Source organism: Penaeus japonicus, unplaced genomic scaffold (assembly GCF_977035675.1).
Source record: "Penaeus japonicus unplaced genomic scaffold, GWHDUDI00000001_assembly GWHDUDI00000042, whole genome shotgun sequence".
Lineage (NCBI taxonomy): Eukaryota > Metazoa > Arthropoda > Malacostraca > Decapoda > Penaeidae > Penaeus > Penaeus japonicus.
In genome coordinates this window covers 11862504-11887503 of record NW_028234444.1, presented here as the reverse complement: position 1 = coordinate 11887503, position 25000 = coordinate 11862504, and the positions used below count along the sequence as shown (strand labels likewise).

Here is a 25000-nt window from a genome sequence, read left to right as displayed (position 1 = left end):
GACAGGTGTGCCAACATCATTCGTCCCATTAGGTTTATTACCTTGCATTATTGTTAGGTTAACTTGATAGTCACTTGTTCTCGGAATTTTACTCGATTTTCTGTTTTACTTCAGTTTTACAAAATCCAAATGTCTCTTTCTGTTGTTTTGAATTGGTCACCTTCTTCATTAATCAATTTATTTGTTTATTTATTTATTAGTTTAGTGTGAGTAGGATCACCACTTACAAACTTACCTTTAGATCACCTTGTGAGCGACCTCGCCAAAGCACCCCGTCAGCCAATTACAACTATTCCCATCTTTCTCTGAGCGAAATCCCCCCCGCTTCCTCATTATATTTCTTCTTCTTGTCTTATTTTCCCTACATTTCATTTGTTTTTGCGCGTTTACTCACATGACTTTTTTTTATCCACCAGGTCGGATGAGGAGGAGAGCTCTGGGTCCAAATATGGCCGCATGGAGTCAGCGGACGACAGTATGCAGGACAAGGAGAGATTTGCCAGGTAAGCGCCATTCGCGTTCGCTCTCTCTTTTGATTTGAGTTGATTTTTTTTTTTTTTTTCGTTTGGTGCCTTTTATTTTTAAAGGTTGTATTTTCTTCATCTTGATTTTTCTTCTTGTTCTCGTTCGCTTTTCTCTTCTTTTCTTTTCTTCTTTTCTTCTACTACTACTACTACTTTTTCCTTCCCTTACTCCTTCTCCCTCTTTTACGACTTCTTCTCTTCTTCCTCCTCCTCCTCCTCCTCCTCCTCCTCCTCCTCCTCCTCCTCCTCCTCCTCCTCCTCCTCCTCCTCCTCCTCCTCCTCCTCCTCCTCCTCCTCCTCCTCCTCCCCGTTCCCCTATCCCACTCCTCCTCCTCCTCCTCCTCCTCCTCCTCCCCCTCCTCCTCCTCCTCCTACCTCTTCTTTTCCTTTCCCTCTCCTCCTCCTCCTCCTCCTACCTCTTCTTTTCCTTTCCCTCTCCTCCTCCTCCTCCTCCTACCTCTTCTTTTCCTTTCCCTCTCCTCCTCCTCCTCCTCCCCGTTCCCCTACCCCACTCCTCCACCTTCTCCTCCTCCTGCTCCTCCTCCTCCCCCTCCTCCTCCTCCTCCTCCTCCTCCTCCTCCTCCTCCTCTTCTCCTCAACCTCCTTCTATTTATTAATTTGATCTGGAATTCTTTGTCTGTGGAGAGAAGCCACAAAGGTGGGGGCTACAGTGACATAGAATTGAAAACCAACGTACCCCTCAAGATGCATTCTTAAAAAGTTCTTACTTATGATTTTGGTTTTCTATTCTTCGGCAAGATTTTCTTAATTTTTTGGATGGTGCACTCCCCCCTCCCCCCTCCCTCCTCCCTCCTCCCTCCTCCCTCCTCCCTCCTCCCTCCTCCTTCCGCTATACCCACCTAGTGCTCCCTTAAGTCCCTACCGCCCACTGTCTGCAGTGCATTGTATGTCACCTTTTCTATTACTCTGTTCATTTTTACTTTAATTCTTTTCTCTTTTTTTCTTTTTTTTCTCGCTAACCTTCTCTCTCCCTCTTTATCTATCTATCTCTTTATCTCTATCTTTATTTATGTCTCTGTCTTTGCCACACGTTCATCCTCACCGCACATTACCCACGCCCATCCCCCCGCTCTTGCAGAACACCCACACCCACCCCTCCGCTCCCGCACACTCACGCGCCCTCGCACGCCCTCCCTCACCGCTGCTGACCAGAGCTGACCCGGTGCCTCTGCTTCTACGTTACCTTCCTTCCTTCTTCGTTTTCTTCTCTTTCTCTACTCTCTTTCGTCTCTCGTTACTTCCCGTTCTCCCCGTTTCCCTCTCTTCATAATGTCTTCGCCATTCATTAACACTAAATTTGCTTCCCCCCCTCCTTTTTACGTTTCTTTCTACTTGCTTCCCTAGTTATTCAGTGTTTCTTTCCCTTTTTTCTTGTCTGCCTCTTCCCCTTTTTTTTCTCTACTCTCTCTCTCTCTCTCTCTCTCTCTCTCTCTCTCTCTCTCTCTCTCTCTCTCTCTCTCTCTCTCTCTCTCTCTCTCTCTCTCTCTCTCTCTCTCTCTCTCTCTCTCTCTCTCTCTCTCTCTCTCTCTCTCTCTCTCTCTCTCGCTCTCTCTCTCCCTCTCTCTCCCTTTCTCTCCTTCTTCTCCTTCTCCATCTTCTTCGTCTTCTTTTTTTCCCTTTTCTTTCTCTATCCCCGTTTTCTCTCCCCGCCCCTCCCCCACTATTTCCCCCATTCCTTTCTCTTCTTCCCCTCTCCTCTTTCCCTGCCCCCCCTCTCCTACTCTTTCCCCTCCCCTTCTCCTCTTCCGCTTTCTACCTGGCATTGGGTCTGCCGCATTGGGTCCCCCTCTCACCTGTGCATGCGTTCACTTCGCTGACGGAACCAGCTGGAAGAGAAAATGAAAAAAGAGAAAGAAAGAAAGAAAGAAAGGCTTGCTGGAGGTTTGCGGAAAAAAAACCAATGGCATGCCAGTCAAGCCAGGTCAAGGCAAGCCAGGGCCAAGTCAAGCGAAGGTCAAGATCAGGTCAAGGTCGGGATTAAGAATGTTGGCTGACCTTGGCCGAAATGGGAGCGACTGGACGAATACCCTGCCCGCTGCCTCGGCCGCAGGAGAAAGACGGGCCTCGAGCGCTGGTCATCGGCAGGAGCTCGTGCTAGTGTCTTGCCGGCCTGTGTACATACTCGTAGTTTTTATCTCGTTGACCCGTAGGTTGACTCACATACACGCACACGCAAAACAAAGCACGCACACGCAAAGTAGTAAATGCACACGTGGAACAACGAATGTGCGCCCACTGTCATACAGGCGCGCGCGCGCACCTACATGGCAGAAAAAAAAAACATTATACACAATATATTTATATGCACATACATACATACATACATATACACACCCGTTGCACACTAGCGCCAAATCCCAAATCCATTTAGTAGGACCAATCTGTATCCCAAAACCACGTGTCATTATCCCGTGTGAACTAATGACCGCAGATTTGCTTGCACCAAACCGTTACTGATACTCAGTAGTGTGTGTGTATTTGCCTGTTTTTTTTGTTTGTTTTTTATTTCAATTGTTCACTTTGCTTGTCTTCTTGTTTTGCTTTCAGGTGATCTGTTTTCCTTTCCCACGGGTTTGTTTGGTGTGACTAAAGGTTTGATTTGCGTGCAAAGTCGGCGCGGAAGGTTCTATTCAGTAGTTCATAGTGTTTTTTTGGATTGTTTGTATTTTATTCATTTCCTTGTGTATTTTTGTTTGTTAATGGGGCCAAGAGAGAGAGAGATAGATAGATAGATAGAGAGAGAGAGAGAGAGAGAGAGAGAGAGAGAGAGAGAGAGAGAGAGAGAGAGAGAGAGAGAGAAAAAAATGAAAGAGAGAAAGAGACTGAGGGTGGGAGGGGGGAGGTATCATGAATCAGTTTAATTTCTACGTGCTCTTTTAAGATCTACTTTTGTCGCCATAAAATCTAGTGCAATGAGGAAAACCTGTTGGTTTTCCTTTCAAATATGTTATTAAATTGAACGATATATTACTTGATTAAGCTGGTTTGAACAAGCCACTTTACTTAAATGAAAATGTTCTCTTTTTTAGATAATTATATGATAATATGTTAAGGCAGGTGTACGATGTGATGATTATATTCATTATTTTTTACTGCCTTTTTCTCTCTCGTCCTTTCCATCTTTCTCGTTTTTTTCTCCTTCTCCCTTCTCCCGTTTCCCTTTTCCTCTCCTTCTTTCATTCTCTCCCCCCACCTTCCCCATCCCCCTCCTACTCCCACTTTTCCCATCCTTTCGACTCGCCCCTTCCCCGCCCGAACTTCCCCCCCCCCCCCACTTCCTCCTTGTAGCAGCTGACATTTTATTGTTTGATGTTGCTTCTGATTGTGCGCTCATTAAAGGCGGGGCGTGATAGCATTCAGGGCATAGGTTGGTGGGAGAGGGAGAGAGAGAGAGAGAGAGAGAGAGAGAGAGAGAGAGAGAGAGAGAGAGAGAGAGAGAGAGAGAGAGAGAGAGAGAGAGAGAGGGGGGGGGGGGAAGGAAAGAGGCGAGGAAAGAGAAGAAAGAGAGGAGGGAAGGATACCGAGAAAGGAGAAAAGAAGGGGCAGGGAGAATAGGGAAAGAGGACAGGACAAGAAGGAGAGGAAGAGAAGGAGGGAGAAGAATTAGAAGAATTAATAGTGGGAATGAAGGCGGAGAATTCCTTGAGTTTAAAAAGGTATTTAATCAAGGACGTGTGAATCCGGGAAGAGCCGCCGCAGGTTCAAGTTCATCCCCTCTTGTTTTATTTCGCATTCTTTCGTTTTTCTATTATTTTTTTTTTCGTCTCTTCCTGCTCTTCCTTCTCCCTCTTTTCCTCTCCTCCTTCCTTCATTTTCTTCCTTCCTTCCTCCCTCCTTTCCCTCCTTTTATTTCTCTCTTTTCTTCCTTCCTTCCTTCCTTCATTTCTCTCCTTTGTTCCTTCCTCCCTTCATTCATTTCTCTCATGTTTCCGGTCTTTCCGCTTTATGAATGCTGGGGTTTTATTTGGTTAAATATCCCGGATAATAAGATAACTACCGGGAGCGGGGAGGGGGAGGGGGGGAGAGGGAAAGGGAAGGTGAAGGGGGTGTGGATGGGGAAGGGGAAGGGGAAAGGGGTAAGAGGAAGGGGGGAGAAGAATGAGTGAATGAATTAAGGATGAAGGAGGGTAGGAGGGTGGGAGGGGCGGGCGGGCGGGCGCATAAGAAGGAGGAGAAAGACGGGAAGGAAAAGGGAGGACTCTCCACCGCGCCGGCCAGAAAGTGATCGTGTCCCGCGGTCGTATCGCATGGCCGCGGCGGTCAAATGAAACGGCCTGTCAGTCACGCTTTGGGAGTCGCCGAGCTGAAGTCTTGTTTATCATTATTCGTTTTTTATTATTATTTTTTTTTTTCATCTTTCTCTCTTTCTCTCTCTCTCTCTCTCTCTCCTTTGCGTTACGAGTGATTATCTGCCTGATTCAGCCATTAGCCTCCGAAGTCACGCCATAGTGCAAGGGCGGCAGCGTGTAATTTTGCGGAGAGGGCAGAAGGAGGAGGAGAGGGTAGGAAGAAGGGAGGAGGGGAGAAGGGAAGAAGGGAAGAAGGGAATGAGGAGAGGAAGAAGAGAGGAAAAGACTAATTTTATGATTTGACAAAATGAGAGGAAGAATAAGAATGATGAGGAAGAAGAGAAAGGGATAAGAGACAAAGAGGAAGAGGGAGAGAGAGAGGGAAAAGGGGCAATGACAGAGGAAGAAGTAGAGGGTAGAAGAGAAATGAAGGAGGAACAGACAGACCCACGTTACGATACATCCAGGTCCCCCCAGAGTGCGCCGTTGCCGGAATGGCCGGGTGTGTGTGTCGAGCACGTCGTTGGTGTCTTGCTGCGGCCGTAAGTCAAGGCGGAGCAAGGTCGGGGTTCTGTCCAGGCGAGGACAGACCAGGGGGAGGGAGCAGGGGGAGAGAGGTAGGGAGCAGGGGTAGGGGTAGGACAAGAGGTAGAGAGCAGGGGAAGAGAGGGGTAGGACAAGAGGTAGGGAGCAGGGGTAGGGGTAGGACAAGAGGTAGAGAGCAGGGGAAGAGAGGGGTAGGACAAGAGGTAGAGAGCAGGGGGAGAGAGGTAGGGAAGAAGGGTAGGGGTGAGACAAGAGGTAGGACAAGGGGTAGAGGGCAGAGGGAGGGAGGTAGGGAAGAGGGGTAGGGGTAGGACAAGAGGTAGAGAGCAGGGGGAGAGAGGTAAAGAAGAGGGGTAGGGGTAGAGGGCGGGGGGTGAAGGGGAGGAGCGGGGAGTGGGAGCGTGTCTGTAGATGTTGTATACTATATTTATGAATATATTTCGAGTCGCCGAACGTTGCCTGCGCTTTGAACCGTCGTGGTACACTTGGGAATGTCTGGAGATTCTGTCGCTAGATGGAAATTATTGGCTGATTTATGAACTGGACGTGTGCTAGTCCAAATATATATATATATATATATATATATATATATATTATATATATAAATATATATATATTTATATATATGATATATTTATATAAACGTATGTATGTATATACATATAAATGTATGTATGTATGTATGTATATATGTAATATAGTATATATAATATATATAATATATTATAAACGTATATGTATGTATGTATGTATGATATATACATATATATACATATATATACATATATATACATATATATACACATATATATACACATATACATATATTTTTATATATATATATATATATATATATATATATATATATATATATATATATAATGTGCGCGCGCGCGCGCGCGTGTGTGTGTGTGTGTGTGTGTGTGTGTGTGTGTGTGTGTGTGTGTGTGTGTGTGTGTGTGTTTGTGTGTGTCATTGTGTGTTTGTGTGTGTGTCATTGTGTGTTTGTGTTTATTGGGTATTTATCTTTATATGGATTAATCTCTATGTATGAATATGTGCAATTTGTGCATGTATGTAGGTGTATGTACAAGTGGTAACGCATTTTTTCAGCTTCCAGGGTGGACTAGCACTCTTCCCTTGATAGCTAGGAGTTCCCTTGATGTCTCGATTCAAGAGGCCGCTGGAAATCTTGCCGTCGCAACAAATCACGGCCCGGCCAGCGCCCATTTATTTGGCCTGCCATGAGACTTTCACTTCCCTCGCCGCCGGTCGCCGTTGGTCCCCGTCCCTCGCCTCTGTTTTTGAAGTGTTGGAATGAAGTCAGTTCGGGTGAAGGGATGTGGATGGGGTAGGGGTGTGAGGGGTAGTGAAGATGGGTCTGGAAGTGGAAGCGGAAGTGGAGAAGAAGTTAGCGATGTGTAGGTGGAGTTGGCTAGGGGGAGGGTGTGAAGAGGAAGGCTGGAGGGAAAGGAAATTTGTTGTAATTTTATTTAAGGGGGGGGGGGTGATGACGAGGGCGTGGGGGATTTTGATGCGGGGACGGAGGGGGCGGGTGGAGTAGGACGGGAGAGAGAAAGGAAGGGCGGGTGACTTTCTGATGAATATCGACACACACAAATAAAATATGATGTGCCAGATTGTCGGTTTTGAAAATTAGAAGGTACATTTCTTTTTTCTTTTCTTTTTCTCTTTTGTTATCCGAGGATCGCAGTACCGCCACCCAGCGCGAAAAAGAAAAAGAAAAAAGGGCGGTAAACACAGTAACACCCCGGAATAAACACATGTGTTTGCTCCTGTTCGCTATAGTGGCGGGGGTGTTTGACCTTGTCATGGTTGGGGGTGGGGAAGGGGGGAGGGGTTACAGGTTATATCTATCTTGTACTAGTCTATTTAATGACTCGCTCACACACGAACATGCATGTAAACAGACATAGTGAATCGCTCACACGTGCAAACAGACACGGTCACTCACTCACATACGCACACACACACGCACACTCAAAATTTAATCGAAAAAAATCGTTTGGTATGAAATCACATTCAGTGAGTCACATTAGATTGAATTAGATTGTTTATCACTTTCTAGAATTGTTTAGAGGCACTTTCCTATTCGGTGATGAAAATAAAAGCCCTATAGTAGAATTATAGATAATAACGGGGAACGGAATGCTTAGAGAAAAAGTGCAAAGGTATGGGTTATTACTGAATTAGTAGTACAATTATTTTGATTATCGTCCATTTTATTTTAATGTTATACCGACGGATTTTTGTGTGAAACCGAAAGTTGTCTGTAGGGTAGGATTAGAACAGTGGGTAATAGAACTTAAAAAAAGGACATTCTTTGCAAGTACCAGAATGCTGTTATTGATATCTGATCTTGTTATCGACTGCTTACGTTGCTAAGTGGTGGTTGCAGGGACTTGATGATTAGTGAACGGTCTAACGAGCAGTTAAGCGCCGAGCAATAACTTTCAGACAGTTGTGTTTACTCGCACTTAGCACGCTGCTTTCCTCATTCCGGCGTTCTGGCCCCCTTTAATTAGGACATTGAGCTTTTAGTTAGTGTTTTACCCTCCCCCTCTCCCTCCCACCCCCCGACCCCCCACCCACCCCGAGCTCTCCTTCATTCTCGATGGACTAATTGGGATTAATTACAAGGTGTGGGCGGCGCTTTGTTTGAGAGACTTTCCCACGGCGACAAGGGCGATCTCTTCGGCGTCGCTATGACAGGCGACGACGAGCTCAAAGGAGTAAGTGGTCGTCTTGTCGTGGAGCTTTCGGCCGAACGCGACAGTCGCGCGGCGTTGCAACATGGTGACGAATGTAGGAGAAAGAAGTGTGAATGAGGGTGATTAATTTCACAGCGCCGTGTGTGTGGGGGGTGGAGGGGGGTGTAATTGACGCGTTTCCTGACAGAATTACGTAATTATGTGGAAGATAGAACAGACAGAATTATGTGATTATGTGGAAGATATAACAGAAAGACGTCGATTAAAACTCCACATTGAAGTTATTAGTAATTATTTGTATATTTCCTGCAGCTGTTTACATTAATGGATATTACGAATCCACACCCATGTTCTTTCTCTCCTACCCTGGAATCCTGAGATTTGATTCGATGAAGAGGAAAATAAAAACAATTCACTTTCGGAACACCTTGCATAACTTAGGAAAAGGCTATGGAAAGGTGTTCCAGGCGCCTACCCAAATTGGCTGGACTTTGGTTGATTTAGGAGGGCCATAAGGCAGACAATACGCAGAGGGCTGACTACGGTAGATAGGCCCAAAGCATAAATCTGGCGTCGTTGGTTATGTTCTGACGGTGGGTGGGGAAGGGAGGGAGGGAAAGGGAGGAGGAGAGGGAGAAAAGTGAGTGCTAGTTTGAATAGGATATTTAGAAGCTAGAAAAAAAGACAGACAAACACATTCGTTTGCTACTTTTGCTGTTGGTCTCTGCTTCTTCCTTTCCATCTTTGCGGGCGTGTGTGCGTACAAGCGCTTATGTGAATGTATGTGCGAATGTGTACGCTTGTGTTTGTCCATGTCTCTCGCTCTCCCCATATCTCTCTCTCACACTTGCAGCTTGGACAGGGTTTTCACAGAAATATGGACTTTACTCCGGACCATTTTCTACGAATGGGAATAACTGAGATGATGAAGGTAATTGAATGATGTGTCGGAATGGTAATAACAGAGGAAGAGACGGTTTTGTACTTATTTTTTTCTCTTTTTTTTTGGGGGGAGAGGAGGAATGTCCATTGTTATTAGCATTTAAAGAGAAGAAAAGCTTTGGTGGGGAATGGTTATAGGGGAAATAGTGACACGTGACTAGTTCGAAGGAAGTGGAAGGAAGGATTAAACAATATTCAGAAAAGGAAGGAAGAGTGAGAGAGAGAAAAAAAAACGGTAGGGCGAATAATTTATAAAAAAGAAGAAAATATAATATGGTAGAAAGGTAGAGACGACCCATACAAGCAAACACAATTAATATCTCTCGGTCATAGACGAAGGCGTGACTCATCGGAGCTGGAAGAGAAGACACAAGTCACCGGGTACGTCACGAAGATGACGGAGATGACTGTGGTGATATTCGATAATGATAAGTAACGAGGGAACTGGAGGGAGGGGGAAGGGAAGGGAAGGGAATGGAGGAGAGGAAGGAAAAGTCACACAAGGGAAGGGAAAACTACAGAAAATGAGGGAAATAGAATAGATAATGGCGGGGATAAAAGGCCCGATAAGAAAGAAAGAAAGAAAGGAATGAAGAACCAAGAGAGACCAGCGGAAGGAGAACGCCAGAACAAGTGTGCAGGAGAAGAGGAAGAGTGGAGGGAATAGGGTAGATGGAGTAATGATGGAGTAATGACCGCGTTCATGTAAATTGTGGCCATGGAGCGGCCAAGGCGCCAGGGAGAGGCTGGAGTGAGTGCCTGCTGGCCGCTGTCTGCGTGTGTGGCTTGCCTGTGTCTGGCTGGCGGGCCCTGTGTGTGAGTGTGAGTGTAAGTGAAGGGCCTTCTGTAAAGTAACCTACAGTTGTAGGGATCATGTCATCGAACGGAAGGCTGAGACAGACGTTGAGTAAAGGAGGTAGAGAGAGAGAGAGAGAGAGAGAGAGAGAGAGAGAGAGAGAGAGAGAGAGAGAGAGAGAGAGAGAGAGAGTAATGATTTTCCTCCTGGTGATATCACACTGTCAAGATCCGTTAGGAGTAACATCCGTGTCCCTCTAATAGCCCTGATGAACCTAGTGCCTAGTGCTCTCTCTCTCTCTCTCTCTCTCTCTCTCTCTCTCTCTCTCTCTCTCTCTCTCTCTCTCTCTCTCTCTCTCTCTCTCTCTCGTCCTCTCTCTCTCTCTCTCTCTCTCTCTCTCTCTCTCTCTCTCTCTCTCTCTCTCTCTCTCTCTCTCTCTCTCTCTCTCTCTCTCTCTCTCGCTCTCTCATCTCATTCTATCTCATCTCATCTCATCTATCTACACTTCTGTGTCTATCGGCCCATCGCAAAAAAAAAAAAAAAAAAAAAAATAGACAATGAAAGGCAAAGCCAAAGGACATTGCAAAAAATACAAAGCAAAAAGCCATTGCAAAGAGACATTGCAACGAATGAGTATCGCATTTAAAGGCATCAACGCTGAGGCGGGGGTTCTTAGGAGCATAATGTTTACACGTTGATGCTTGCCGAAGAGGGTAATGCCTCCCCGGCGAGTCGAGAGTAGGGTGTGGGAGGAGGAGGGAGGTGGGAGTGGAAGTGGGAGTGGGGAGGGGGTGGAGGTGAAGGGGGAGACGGAGGTGGAAGTTAAAAATGGAGAGGGGATGAGAGGGAAGGTTAATGGGGTGAGAGAGGGAGAGGAGGGAGAGGGAGAGGGAGAGGGAGAGGGAGAGGGAGAGGGAGAGGGAGAGGGAGAGGGAGAGGGAGAGAGAGAGAGAGAGAGAGAGAGAGAGAGAGAGAGAGAGAGAGAGAGAGAGAGAGAGAGAGAGAGAGAGAGAGAGAGAGAGAGAAGGGGGGGAGGGCCGAGGTGGGAGATCTGAGGAATTACGTAGGGGGGGGGGCGGGTTGGAGGAGGGATCTCTATGGGGAGTAGGGGTTGAGGATGGAGGGGTAGGTACAGGGGTAGGGTAGTGGGAATTGCCGTGATAGGGGGGGCGAGAGAGGAGGAGGGGTAGGGGTAGGGTAATGGGTATGACCGTGATAGGGGGAGGGGAGGGGAGGGGGTAGAAAGCACACGGCGATGGGAGATAGGGAGGTCAGGTATGAGGAAGTGGAAGGAGACTGTTTGTATGCTTATGTAGGAGCGGAGTCTGCACGAGGCGTACCTTTTCACACGTGCACGAGCGTAAGGATACGTGAATTGGTTACTTGTTTACACAAATACAGTGTAGGTGTATGTGGGGGATCTATGCATGTCATGGATACGTATACATAAATGTGTATGTATATTCAAATATATGTACAAACACACACACACACAAATACATATGTGTGTGTGTTAATGTAGGTATGTATCTAAATGCATACATGTATACTTCTGCAAACGCACACACGCATGAACGGGCATACACACACAAACACTCACTCAGGGGCTTGTGTACATAGTTGAAAAGGAGGGGGGGGGGAGGGGAATCTGCGGTCCGTGGCACCGTCAGGAGGAAGAATGCAGGTAACATCACGTACGGACGGGGAAGAGAGAGAGAGAGAGAGAGAGAGAGAGAGAGAGAGAGAGAGAGAGAGAGAGAGAGAGAGAGAGAGAGAGAGAGAGAGAAAGAGCGAGAGAGAGAGAGAGAGAGAGATAGAGAGAGAGAGAGAGAGAGAGAGAGAGAGAGAGAGAGAGAGAGAGAGAGAGAGAGAGATGGTGTGGGGGGGGGGCAGGGAGAATGAGAGAGTGAGAGTGTGACAGAGAGGCAGAAAAAGTGAAAGAAAGGAAGTAGTGGAGGATAAGTAGAGAAGAGGAGAAAAAAAAGAAAAAAAGGAGATAGAGGAGGATAAGGAGAGAAGAAGAGAGAGATAGAAAAAAAAATAGAACGAAGGGGAGGCGAGGGGATAAGACCACATAAAAGGGGAAAAAAAGGAGAGGAAGAAAGCCAATTAAATCGACAGGGGGGGGGGGGGAGGATAGCCAGGGGAGTGGAAGGGGGGTCGCGAAAGAGGGGTGGGGGGTGGGGGTGCAATGGAAACAATCGCGGGCCTCGGCGCTGGCGGACTTGCAAATTGGACGTGTTCGTGCGCCGCCTTAGAGCCCCGTCACGCGCCGCTCTTTGGGAGGATCCAGGAGGCGTTAAACCAGAGGGGGGAGGGGGGCACGCATGGGGCGCTCTGCTCTGCTTTGGGGGTGCGGGACGAGTTTAGAAAAAAAAAATCATGGGGCTTTTTCTAATTTGGGTGGGGGGGGGGGGGGGGGGGGGGGGGGGGGGGGGGGGGGGGGGGGGCGTTACTTTCCGCCCCCCCCCCGACTTTTCGTCTTATCTGTTTCTGTTTCTCTCTCTCTCTCTCTCTCTCTCCCCTCATTCTTCTCACAAACCATCGCTCTCCGTTCCTGCGCTCGCTCTCTCTCTCTCTTCTCTCTCCTCTCTCTCTCTCTCTTCTCTCTTCTCTCTCTCTCTCTCTCTCTCTCTCTCTCTCTCTCTCTCTCTCTCTCTCTCTCTCTCTCTCTCTCTCTCTCTCTCTCTCTCTCTCTCTCTCTCCAGCTCCCTCTCCGTGTCCGTCTACCCGTCCCTCTCCTGCTCACACTCTCTCTCCTCCTCTCCTTAAATTTATCAATACTCCTCCCTCCCAACCCCATCCTCCTTCCCCTACGTTTTGTTGCCTTTTCTCTTCTGAGTCCTCTCCCTCCCTCCCTCCCTCCCTCCCTCCCTCCCTCCCTTTCAAACGATCTATTTACCCATCTTCCACGTCTATTTAGTTTAAGTCAACCCTTTCATTCACCCCCTATCTCCCCTACCCCCTCTCCTTTCCCTATCCCAACCCTCCCTCCCTCTCTCTACCTGTACATGTCTGTGTACACACACACACACACACACACACACACACACACACACACACACACACACACACACACACACACACACACACACACACACACACACACTTCTTCAACAAGCGTGACAAGAGAGGTGGGGTAGGGGTGAGGGAGGGGGCGGGTTGATGAGTACATAGGTGGGTGGGGATAGAGATGGAGGATAGGGGTGGGGATGGATGCTAGGAGGAAGGGAGTGGAGGGCGGAGGGGGGGGGGACTGTACCTGTACCAACATTCGGGATCGTTGACTTTTCCTGTTTGTACCACCCATCGACGGGGACAATCACCTTTTGGATCTGTCGTACAGGTGAGCTACAGTGTTTATAATTAGGTCTTGGAGAACGACTGAGGCGTGTCAGCAGGTAATCTCTCTTGGCCTTTTGTCTCTCTGTCTCTCTCTCTCGCTCTTCTTTATCTCTTCGCTTTTCTTCTTCCTATCCCAGTCCCCTTCTCTTTTTCTCTTTTGTCTTTTTTTTGTCCTCTCTCTCTCTCTCTCTCTCTCTCTCTCTCTCTCTCTCTCTCTCTCTCTCTCTCTCTCTCTCTCTCTCTCTCTCTCTCCCTCTCCCCCCCCCCCCCCCCCTCTCCCTCTTCCTCCCTCTCTCCCTCCTCCCTCCCTCTCTCCCTCTCTCTCCTTTCCACGGAGCCCAAAATCTCTCGTCGCTAGTCTCTGGGCATCCTAGGCCTGAGCTCTCTTTCAGGTCTTCCCTGTTTTTTGGCTACACGGTTCTACTTCACCATCATCATCATCACACCATCACCACCATCGTCGTTGTACTTGGTTATGTTTTTAAAACCCAACTCCGAATGTAAACAAACTGGTGGTGTATTGATCTGGATAAAGCCGAACTTTTTCCAAAGAAAATTGGTTCTGGTCCAGCTCTTTAGGCACGGATACCAAAAAGCCGAAGTGAATACCAAGTGACAGGAATACCCCGATGTCCAGTGTCCCAGGATTTGGGGTCCCGTGATATAGAGGCTCTGTGCGCTGTTGTCTAATCCGTTCGGAATATTATATCGAGGTACTTTAATATTGCAGTGAAGTGGCTGTATTTCCCCGTACGTGATTAGTGTGGTCTGATATCTCTCCGGCGCTGTTTTAGATCACCATTATTTTTATCATTTGGGTTGTAGAAGTTGTCTTTTTCTTTTCCTTTTTTTGTTATTATTCTTTCAGGTTGAGGATTATCTCGTCATGTTTATCTGAATTTTCTTTCAAGCATAATCGAATCTGCTTCTCATTTTGTTGTTTCTTTTCTTGCGAGACCATTTTCATTCTTTTCGAGAAACACCTTTGATGTTCGGGTCCTGGGCTTGCCCGGCCATTTCTGTGTTGTATGGCTGGCCGAACCGGCTCTATAAAAGGGGTATGACAATGCAGTGTGTTTGGGTACGCAGGTCTACCCTTTCCTTCTCCTCCTCTGTCCCTCCTCCCCCTCCTCATCTTTATCTTCCTCTCCTCTCTCCCACCTGCCTCTTTTTCGTCCTCTTCCTCTCTGGCTCCTCTTCTTCCTCATCTCTCTCCCCGCCCTCTCCCCATCAATCACCTCTCTCCCTGCTCTCCCTCTCCCTCTCTACATTTCTCATCTTTCCTTTCCCCCTCCCTGTCCCACGTCTCCCCCCCCCTTCCAAGAGAGCACGCACGTGCACGTTTCTAAAGGTGGTTTACGTATTAATTAACGTTGTAGAGATCTCGTTGCTTTGTCCGTCGAGATCGCTACCGCTGCACCCGGCCGTCCTTCTCCCCCCCCCCCCCCCGAGTTAATATATATAAAAGCTAAGAAAGAGAGGGAGAAAAAAAGGGCGAAGCGAGAGAGAGAAGTGAATTGGCGTTCTTAGTACTCTTTTTTTGGTGTTATTATTTTATCTTTTACCCCTGCCCGTGTTTTGATTTCCGGGAAATATACTTATGCTGTGCTGGGGCCGCCCTGGCCTGCTGGCTCTTGGCGAATGGCGGATCGAGGCGTCTGGGTAGCCCGGGGGGGGGGGGGGAGAGAGAGAGAGAGAGAGAGAGAGAGAGAGAGAGAGAGAGAGAGAGAGAGAGAGAGAGAAACCCACCGGGGTGTAGAGGGGTCACAGGAGAGGAAGGGGAAACCCACTGAGTAGATGAAGGATGAGTTTGAGGATTAATCGGAGTGAATAAATATAGTGAGTGAGAGAGTGAATTGGTGAATGAGGGTTAGAGAGAGAGAAAGAGAGAGAGAGAGAGAGAGAGAGAGAGAGAGAGAGAGAGAGAGAGAGAGAGAGAGAGAGAGAGAGAGAGAGAGAGGAGAGTGGGGAAACAGAAATAGAAAGATCAAAATAAGGTAAGGAATCACACACTCAAAATAATCGAAAGAAGAGAAAGAGAGAGAGAGCACACAAGAAACAGAGAAATATGAAGAACGTCGAAAGAAGAAAAAGGTAAGAGAGAAGATAAAGAGAGAGAGAAGAGAAGAGAAGGGAAATAGAAAGAGAAGACCTTTGGTATTTGCTTTCAATGGCATTTAGATATTACAAATCGATTTTTTTTTTTTTTTCTCTCCTTCCATCCTTCTTTTTCTCTAGTGCAGTAATAGCATCACGTTCTCGCAACATAAACTGGGAGGGGAATTTTTGATTTGTTTGTTATTATTAAAGATTCTTTTCTTTCCCTCTCTGTCATTTTTTATTTTATTTTATTTTTTCTTCTACTCCCTTTTCTTCTCCTTCTCCTCCTCATTCTCCGTCTCCTGTTTCTCATTCTCATTCTCCCTTTCCTTCCCCTCCTTCTTCTCCTTCTCCTTCTCTTTCTCCCTTTTCTTCTCCTTCATCTTATTCTCTTGCATCCTCCTCCTCCTCCTCCTCCTCCTCCTCCTCCTCCTCCTCCTCCTCCCCCCCTCCCCCTCCTCCTCCCCCTCCTCCTCCTCCTCCTCCTCCTCCTCCCCCCTCCTCCTCCCCCTCCTCCTCCTCCCCCCCTCCCCCTCCTCCTCCTCCTCCTCCTCCTCCTCCTCCTCCTCCTCCTCCTCTTCTTCTTTCACTCCCTTCTCTCTTTCCTGGTTGATATGAGAAGTCGCCCTTGATGGAGAGGACTGCCATGAGGTGTGAGGGACGACTGCTCTGGATCCTAATTTTTTATGAGGTTAGAATGGGTGGGTTGGGTTAGTGTGGGGGGGGAGGGGGTTCTCTGGTGTTCGTGTGATTGCAGGTTTGGTTGGGGTGTGAGCTATGATTTGGCGGGGGTGGGGGGAATGGAGGACGGAGGAATGAGGTGAGGAGGATAGTGAAGGGAGGAGGAAGGAGGTGGGAGAAGAGAGGAGAGAAGAGATGAGGAAGGAGGGTAGAGAGAAGGGGAAGCAGAGAGCTGGGGAAAGGGGGAGGGAGGAATAGGAATAGGAATAGGAATAGAAGGAAGAACAGGTGTAAGATGGAAAGGTAGAATGGTAGGTGTCAAGAGAAAGAAGAAGAAGGTAGGAGGTAGAAAGTAGGAGTAGATGGAGTTGAGTAGGAAGAGGATAGTAGAAGGAAGACAAGGAGAAGGAAGCCGAGAAGGAGCTTTCCCAGGAGACTCTGTCCACGTGAGAATCGAGTGACGAGGCTCTGCAGGGCGTCGTGGAGGATGTCTCACTCAAGGGCCAGTATCCTTCGGCTTCATCGCGGAGGTTTCATCCAAAGGAACCCTACTCCAGGGGATCACTAGGGAGGTTTCATGCAGGGCCCCTGGCTGTGTTCTTAGGCGACGCGCAGGAGGTTTCGGGGAGGTTTATTCAGGGGGCCTTTGTGTCTTCGGCTTCGGCGACCCATGCCTTGGCGGCGGCTACGCGCTGAAGGCGCCCAGGTGTGCGTGGCGCGGCGCCGTGATCCCCATGCAATATACGCCGGTTTACTCAAGCGTGAGCCTTGGCCTCTTGGGGGTTTTGTTTTTTTCTTTCTTTTTTCCCTCTCTCTTTCTCTGTCACCCTTCTTTTTTTACTCTATTTTTTTCTCTCTTTCTTTCTTTCTTTCTCTCGCTCTCTCTCCCTCTCCGTCCCCCTCCCCCCTCCCCCCCTCCCTCCCTCCCTCCCCTTCTCCCCCTCTCTCCCTCCCTCCCTCCCCTCCTCCTTCCCTCTCTCCTCGTCTCCCTCGTCATTTACAGCATTGTTATCATTGTATATACACACTTTACGACTGTTGTCTTACCGTTCAAACTATCGTTATTATTAATTTAACTAGTAGTAATTCATGTGCGTTCTTGCGTGCGTGTGTGTTTGCGCGCTTGCTTGCTTGCTTGCTTGCGTGAACGTGCGTGCGCGTGTTTCATATGTACACAGAGTTGGTTTTATTCACCTATTTTCCCCTTTTTCACGTGACTGTTATTAAGGCTCGTTAACAGTGTTTTTTTTTTCTTTGTTCTTTGTGCAGGGGTTATTTGAAGTCTCACGCAGATTTTTTTGTTGTCGAGTTGTCCACGTGGCTTTGGCATTTCAGCTGACCGAAGTTTGATCAACGTGTTTTGATCATCGCCGCAAAAGCTAGTGTTTATTAGAAGAAAAAGAAAAACATTGTAAATGTTCCATTTTATTAAGCGTCATTTACTCTCCAGTGCCACGTTTCAAGTTGAGTTGGGTTGAAGATAAAGGCGATGAAGTTATTGGATATTTATAAAACATTTATCGTTCTGGAAAGGTGGGTAGTGGAGGGGAGAGGGGGGAGAGAGTGAAGGGGGGAGGGGGAGGGAGGAAAGGCCCAGTGTTTGAAAAAAATAAAAAATGAAGGTGAATATATTCGCTCGAGTATGTGTCTTTAAGTGCATTGCCACTCTACGTGAAAGCTTTTTCGAGTACTTCAACGGTATGTATGTAATTATAAAGATATTTTCAATTTAGTTTTGTTATTTTTGCTCTTTGTGTTTGTTTTTTTTTCTTCATTTTTTATGTGTGTGTGGGACGAAGGAGAATGCGAAAGCAGGTTAGTAGGGCTGTTAGTAACGCGTCGTGCACTTAGTTAAGTGTCATGCAGTTAGTTACTTGTCATCTTGCTACCGGTACCCCGATACCCGATACCCAACACCCAGTACCCGGTGCCCGATGTTCCGAGATACCTGCACGTATCTTCAGCGAGCAAGAAATACGCCACGCCAAATGTCACCCGGATCTGGCACGAGTGGGTGAGCGGGTGATTATCATGGATGACACGGGAGGCTGGGTCGCGCCGGTGTCGGAAGAAGAAAGGCGGACGGGTTTTTGTGTCGGGGCGTTTATTATTGTTTGTCGGTACTTCGCCGACATCTCGCCCCGTTCTCCCCCGAAAGCGAAGGTTGCGGGTTCCGGACGCGCGCTGGAGGGGAGGAGGAGGAGAGGAGGAAGGGAGGGGGGATGGGCAGAGCGGGATGGATAAGGCGGGGTATCGGGTATATGTGATAGGTCGATGTCGCGCGTGATGGGACGAGCGAGCGGTATTTCGTGGCCTCGGAGGCGGAAGGTCGAGAGAGAGAGAGAGAGAGAGAGAGAGAGAGAGAGAGAGAGAGAGAGAGAGAGAGAGAGAGAGAGAGAGAGAGAGAGAGAGAGAGAGAGAGAGAGGGGGGGGAGAGGGGGGATTGTAGGGAAGGGAAAGAGGGTATAGGAAGGGTTTGGGAGAAATAAGAGGGCGGGAAACGGACAGACAGACAGACAAGCAGGCAATCAGGCAGTAAGAGACACAGGAAACCTCAAAGACGATCTTTGCGGATTTGCTCATTATACTAATTAACCGTAATCCGACATAAACTTGCAATATTTATGTCTTTTTGCTGCTTATCTCCCCTCCTCTTCCTTTTCTTGTCTCGGTCTGTCTGTCTGTCTGTCTGCCTGTGTCTGTCTCACAATATAAGGTCTTTTAGCGTCGCCCTCTCTCCCTCCCTCCTTCCCTCCCTCTCTTTCTTTCTTTCTTTCTCTGTATTATATATATGTATGTATATATATATATATATATATATATATATATATATATATATATATATATATATATATATATACATAGTATATATATAATATATATAATATATGATATAATATATATATATATATAATATTATAAATATATATATATATTATATATATATATATATATAATATATATATATAATTATATATATATATATATATATATATACATATATATAAACACATACAATATACACATATTACATACATATATAATTATATATATATAATTATATATATTATATATACATAATATATATATACACATATACACATACATATCACATATATTCACACACACACACACACACACACACACACATACAACATACACATACACTATATATATATAACAATATATTTATGATAATATTATAAATATATATATATATATATATATATATATATATATATATATATATATATACACATACATACATACATACAAACATGTATGTGTGTCTGTGTGTGCGAATTCCCGACGCCGAGTCTAGCCGCAGCGAGAGACAAATTGCCGCCATAACCTGCTGTTTTAAAACGTCTGTCGCCATGTGTCAGGAGTGCATGACGTTTGTAATCGCCTACCATTACCGCGTTGTGTGGCTAGGGAGGGGGGGGGGTTGAGGAAGAGGATGGGAAGGAGGGAGGGAGGAAATAGGTAAATATGTATGATATTGCGAGAGGGGGGATGGACGGAGGGAGGGAGAGGGTGAGTGAGTGTTTGTGTCTGTGTGTTTATGTCTATGTGTCTGTGTCTGTGTATGTGTATAAGCGCTCGTGTGCACTTGTCATCAACCTGCCGACCATTGGCGGGGGGCATAATTTCCAGCCAACGCGACAGAGCCGAAGACTCCGACGTGCGTTACAACCCTCCTAAATCCTCATTAGGATCGTAGTTCTCCTCCTACTCCTCTTGTGATCTTGTTACCCCCCCTCCCCCCTTCATGTTCTCTTCTTACCGCCTGTCCTCCGGGTTTCTGGCCGCTCTCTCGCCGTGCCTCTTGCCGTCGGGATTGCCACTTCAGCCACCACAGGTCCTCCTCCTCCTCCCCCTCCTCCTCCCCCTTCCTCTTCCCCCTCTCCACATCCCCCTCCCGCTCCTGCTCTTCCGTCTTCCTCGTCTTCTTTTTCTTCGTCTTCTTCTCCTTCTTCTCTTCCTTCTCATTATTCTTTTCCTCCTCATTATTATTCTCCTCCTTCTTCTTTCCTCTTCCCTCTCGCCCTCCCTCTTCCCTCCTCCCTCCTCCTCCCTCTCTTCTTCCCTCCTCCCCCCTCCCCTCCCCTCCCCCCACCCCCCTCCACTATCACCATTTCTTCCCTCTCGACCGCTAACGGCGAGTCGCTGTGATTGGCAACACCGGTGCTAATGGTTTGGTACTAACAGGTGTGCAGATCCCCTCCCCCATTGCCGGCCCTGCTCTCTCTCTCTCTCTCTCTCTCTCTCTCTCTCTCTCTCTCTCTCTCTCTCTCTCTCTCTCTCTCTCTCTCTCTCTCTCTCTCTCTCTCTCTCTCCCTCTTTCCCTCTTTCCCTCTTTCCCTATTTCTCTCTCTCTCCCTTACTCCCCCTTCCTCCCCCTCCCCTCCCACCCTCTTTCCCTCCCCTTCCCCTTCCCCTTCCCCCTTTTCACCCTCCCCTACACCTCTAATCTTCCTCTCTTTCCCCCCCTCTTTCTACGTCTCCCTCATCGCTCACTTGACGTCGACAGATGTTTGATGGCTGCCTTTTGCGTCTGTCTGTTGCCCGGGGGGGTGGGGTGGGGGGGTGAAGGTGTTGATTGTTAAGGGGGGGGGGGGGTGTATACTGAGAAAAATGACGGTGATGATTATTATTACTGACATGTTAAGATCGACAATATTGAGGAATTACTTGTACTTATAGTCATTATTGTTATTGTTGTTTTTGTTTCGCTTTTTTTATTTTGTATTTTGTTGGTGCGTGATTTTTTGGGGTGTGTGTGGGTTTATGTGAACGAAGCGGACGTGTATGCAATTGAGGTAGCGATTGCAATGGACAATCTGAAGGGCGTGCACAGGGCAGTTGTCTTGGTGATGCCTGCTGATAATGTCTCGTGTTTCTTTTCCTCGTCTTTTCCTCGTCTTTTCCCTCTTCCTCCTTCGTTCTCGTCGGTTTAACCTCTTCTGTTTTTTGTTTCTTGTTCGGCTGTTTTTTCTCTTTCTCCATTTTTTCCTATTTTCTTCTATGTTTTTTTTTTCTATTCTTTGCCTCTCCCTCTTCCTTTCTTTATATCTCTCCTTTTGTTCCCTTTCTTTCTTTGTCATCTTTCCTTTTTTATCCCTCTTGTTCTTCCTCTTCATCCTCCCTTTTCAATCTTCTCCTTTCTTTCTTTCTTTATCTTTATTTTTCCTTCTTAATTTCTTACTAATTGTTGTCTGTCTTACATCCTCCTCCTTTTTTCCATATTCTCTTTTATCTATTTTTCCCCTCCTCTTTCTCTTTCTTCTTCCTCTTCTTTTTCCTCTTCGTTTTCCTTCGAGCGGCGGCAATTTTGTTCTTGTTGTTGTTGTTTGTTTTATGCCAATTTGTTTTTGTGCGTCTTGTCAGCTGTTTCTGTTCGGGCGTCGTCGGCATCTCATCACTACACGAGTAATGAATGATTTGTTGGGTCGTTATTGATGTCATTCTTTTTTTAAAATGTATTAACGACATTGTCATCGTCATTTAGACTAACGCGCCTCCCCTTCCCTATCCCTATCCCTCCCCTTCCCCCCTCACCTGCCTAAAGACATATCATCTCCTTTTGGTTTAATCTCTCACTTTCCCTTTTCTCTTATTTCTTCCCCCTTGTTTTAATCTCTCCCCTCCTTCGTTTATTCACTCCCCCTTCTCTGCCTCTCTCATCACATCCTCCTCCCCGTCACTACCTCCCCCATCACTCCCTCCTCCCCCTCACTACCTCCCCCATCCTTGCCTCCTCCCCACTTCTTCCGATCACTCCCTCCCCTTTCTCCCTCCTTTCACTCTCACACCCTCACCCCTTGCCCCTCACTCCCTCCCACTCCCTCCCTAACTCCTTTATCCCCAACACTGGCTTTTAAATTTCACTTTTGAAGAAAAAAAAGTCAGTTTGTGTTGCAGATGATTATGATTAACGTTTTCACTGTCAATAATCACCATCTTTGTAGCTCCGGCACCTCCCATATTCCCCTCTCCATATCTACCTCTCCTTGCCGTCTCATTTCCTCTCTCTCTCTCTCTCTCTCTCTCTCTCTCTCTCTCTCTTCCTCTCCCCCTCCCCCCCTCTCTCTCTCTCTCTCTTCTTCCTCTCTCTCTCTCCTCTCCTCATCTCTCTCTCCTCCCCTTCTTCTCCCTCCCCTTCCTTCTCCTCTTCGTTCCTCTCCTTCCTTCCTTCTTCCCTCCCCCTTCCCTCCGCTCTCTCTCTCTCTCCCTTCCCCTTCCCTTCCCTTCTCTCCATACCCTCTTTTCCCTCTCCTTCCTCTCCCTTCCTCTCCTCCCCCCGTTCTCTCCTTTCTCCTCTCTCTCCCCTTTCCCTTCCTCTCCCCTTCTCTCCTCTCCCTTGCCCTCCCCCTCCCTTTGTGGCGTCAAAAGCAGTTGTGTTTGTGTCATATATGTTGGAATATATATACATATATAGTTAGTTAGATAAATCAATTACATGACTATGATCTATAATGAATGTCCTTAATGACGTGGATACAGTGGTGGAAAATATATAAAGATCATGCAATAACAGAATCATGCAAATTAAAAAAAAAAAAGCTACAATGATGAAAAAAATGATAAAATTGAAAAAAAGAAGAAAATTATGTTCACTGCACTAATGTTTATTTCTTTATAGTCGAAGGCCGAATAACCACCTGTAAGTACTTTTTCTGTTTTGAAGTACATTACAGAAATCTTCATTTACACTTATATATATATTTGTCTCTCCTTTTCCCGGGGGTTAAGCTCTAGAGGAGGAAATTTTGAGATTAAAAAAAAAGTAATATGGCATTCTGGTCAGTTCTCTGCACGTTGCTGGGTTATTAATTAATCATTAATATTAATAATTGGTAATAATGATTATGATAATGTAAAAGGAATTGACTCTTTTTTTATATTTTTTTCTTGTTTATGATAACCCTTTTAATGATACTAATGAACTAATTGGATTTTTTTTATTAACACCCCCAACCTCCCGAGAAGAAAAAAGTTTTTTTTTTCTTATTTTCTTTAAAAGTTAAAGAAAAAAAAAGATCAGTTAAACAATGGATTTATTTATGTATTTCTTTATATATATGTTAAGATCTTAATAAAAAATATATATATATGATAAATAAAAAAATCTATGATGTCCCAATGCATATGTTAACCGCTGGTATTCTGCTTCGTTTTTTTGCATTGGTTGGAGGAAGTTGCATGGTTCTTTTATTCCTAAATTTTCCACTACTGTATGTGTAAAGGTAATAGTGGCTGTGCAAGGTATAGTGTCTGTTGCAAAGTCCGTGTTTGCTAGGCAGGATATATATGTTGCAATGATGTTTTATTTTTTTAATGTATTTGGTTTTATAGTTTAATGTGCTCGGAGAAGGTGTATTGTGTGCATATATATACATATATGTGTATATATATATATATATATATATATATATATATATATATATATATATATATATATATGATTTGTTTATTTATTTATTTTGTTATGGCAAGTGTTTGTGATTTATTTTGATTGGTATATGGATGTATTTCTTTTCTATACATGACGTGTTTCCAGGGCAACGATGCTATGCAATACTCGATTGATTTGCGTGTTTTTTTATTTTCGCGAGGATTTTTTATTTCTTTCTCTTTGATTTCATTCTTGTTTGATTAACCCATAACGGTTGCTGCATCCCTGCAATGTGTATTATCTCGCAGCATGATGACGTATGGCCCAGCGATGCAATCTCTCCACACGGGAAGTGTTGCTGCCTCTTGTATATGTTGTTGTCTTTATTAGATCTGTGTTTGTTTAATGTTTATGCACACATCGGTACATGTGATTGAATCAACATGGCGGCGGCACGTGCTGCGGCCGTGCGTGCGTACGTGCGTGCGTCTGGCGTACAGGCGTGCGTGCGTATTCCCCTCTCCCCCCTCCCCCCCAGCTTTTATTTTCTTTGTTTTTCTATTGTTACGGCTGCTTAAGCGCGTGCATGTCAGGTGTTCATTGCAGAGCAGGAGTCCCAAGTCATGCAGTCCGCCCCGGCATAACGTGAGCATGGATGCGGCTGTCTGACGAGGCATGCGCGCTGATAGATGGATGACGGAGGGCCGGGCCGGGGGAGGGGAGGGGTGGGGTGGGGTGGGGTTTGGGATGTAGCGTGCATGGTGGCAGAAGAGTTGATGGATGATGTTGGAATGGATGGGGGAGAGGGGAGGGGCTTAATGGCTTGGCCAAAGCGATGGATGGTGATGGATGAATGATGGGTGAATAGATATATGGATGGATGGGTGGATATATGTATGGAGAGAGAGAGAGAAAGAGAGAGAGAGAGAGAGAGAGAGAGAGAGAGAGAGAGAGAGAGAGAGAGAGAGAGAGAGAGAGAGAGAGAGAGAAACGAGAAGGGGAAAGAGGGAAAGTTAGGGGCAAGAGGAAAATAGGAGATGAAAGAGAGAGAAAAGAAAAGAGATAGAGGGAATTGTAGAGAAAGAGAGGGAAATACGAGAGGAATTACGGAAGGAGAGGAAAAGTAAAATAGAAAAGAGAGAGAGTAGATGAGAGGAGATAGGTAGGGAAATGGAAGAAAGAGTTGAAAAAAAAACTAGAAGAGTCGTAGTAAAAGAGAGGGGTAGAGAGAGAGCGAGAGAGCGAGAGTGGAAGGGAAGGAGAGACAGGCTCGGGGGCGCGGCAGCTGGCCTGGATCTCGGCAGCCAGGTGGAGCGTGTCGCCGTGTCCTGTGCGGCTCGCGGGAAGCTCTCCCTTTTTTTTAGGGAGGATGCTCAGCACCGGACGCTGGCGCCGCGCCGATTCCGCGCCCGCAATCACGCCGCTTCCTCGGTCGGCGCCTTCCTCGGCGGATGCTGATGCAGCCACCTGGGGGACGCCCATGCGGCTAATGGTATACATAGCAGTGGTTCATACACACGCACACGCACCCGCACGCTCCTCCCCCCTCCCTCCCCCTCCCCCTCCCTCTCCCCATCTCCTCCTCCTCTTACTCCCCCTCTCCTCCCCCTCTCCTCCTCCTCCTC

General features: G+C 46.6%; 1 protein-coding gene across 50 annotated transcripts in view; it reads left to right on the top strand.

Moving 5' to 3' along the window:
- The window catches only part of tgo (Aryl hydrocarbon receptor nuclear translocator homolog tgo), a 244559-nt gene that overhangs the window by 157432 nt on the left and 62127 nt on the right, over positions 1-25000 (top strand). For 34 of the 50 annotated variants that reach the window (XM_086535253.1, XM_086535247.1, XM_043016031.2 and 31 more), the window contains one exon: positions 417-503. In XM_086535253.1, the coding sequence (XP_086391379.1) occupies positions 417-503 (87 nt within the window). Of the gene's footprint in view, positions 1-416; positions 504-22622; positions 22644-25000 lie in introns of all 50 variants that reach the window. The other 16 variants (XM_043016028.2, XM_086535248.1, XM_086535259.1 and 13 more) reach the window with 1 other exon arrangement.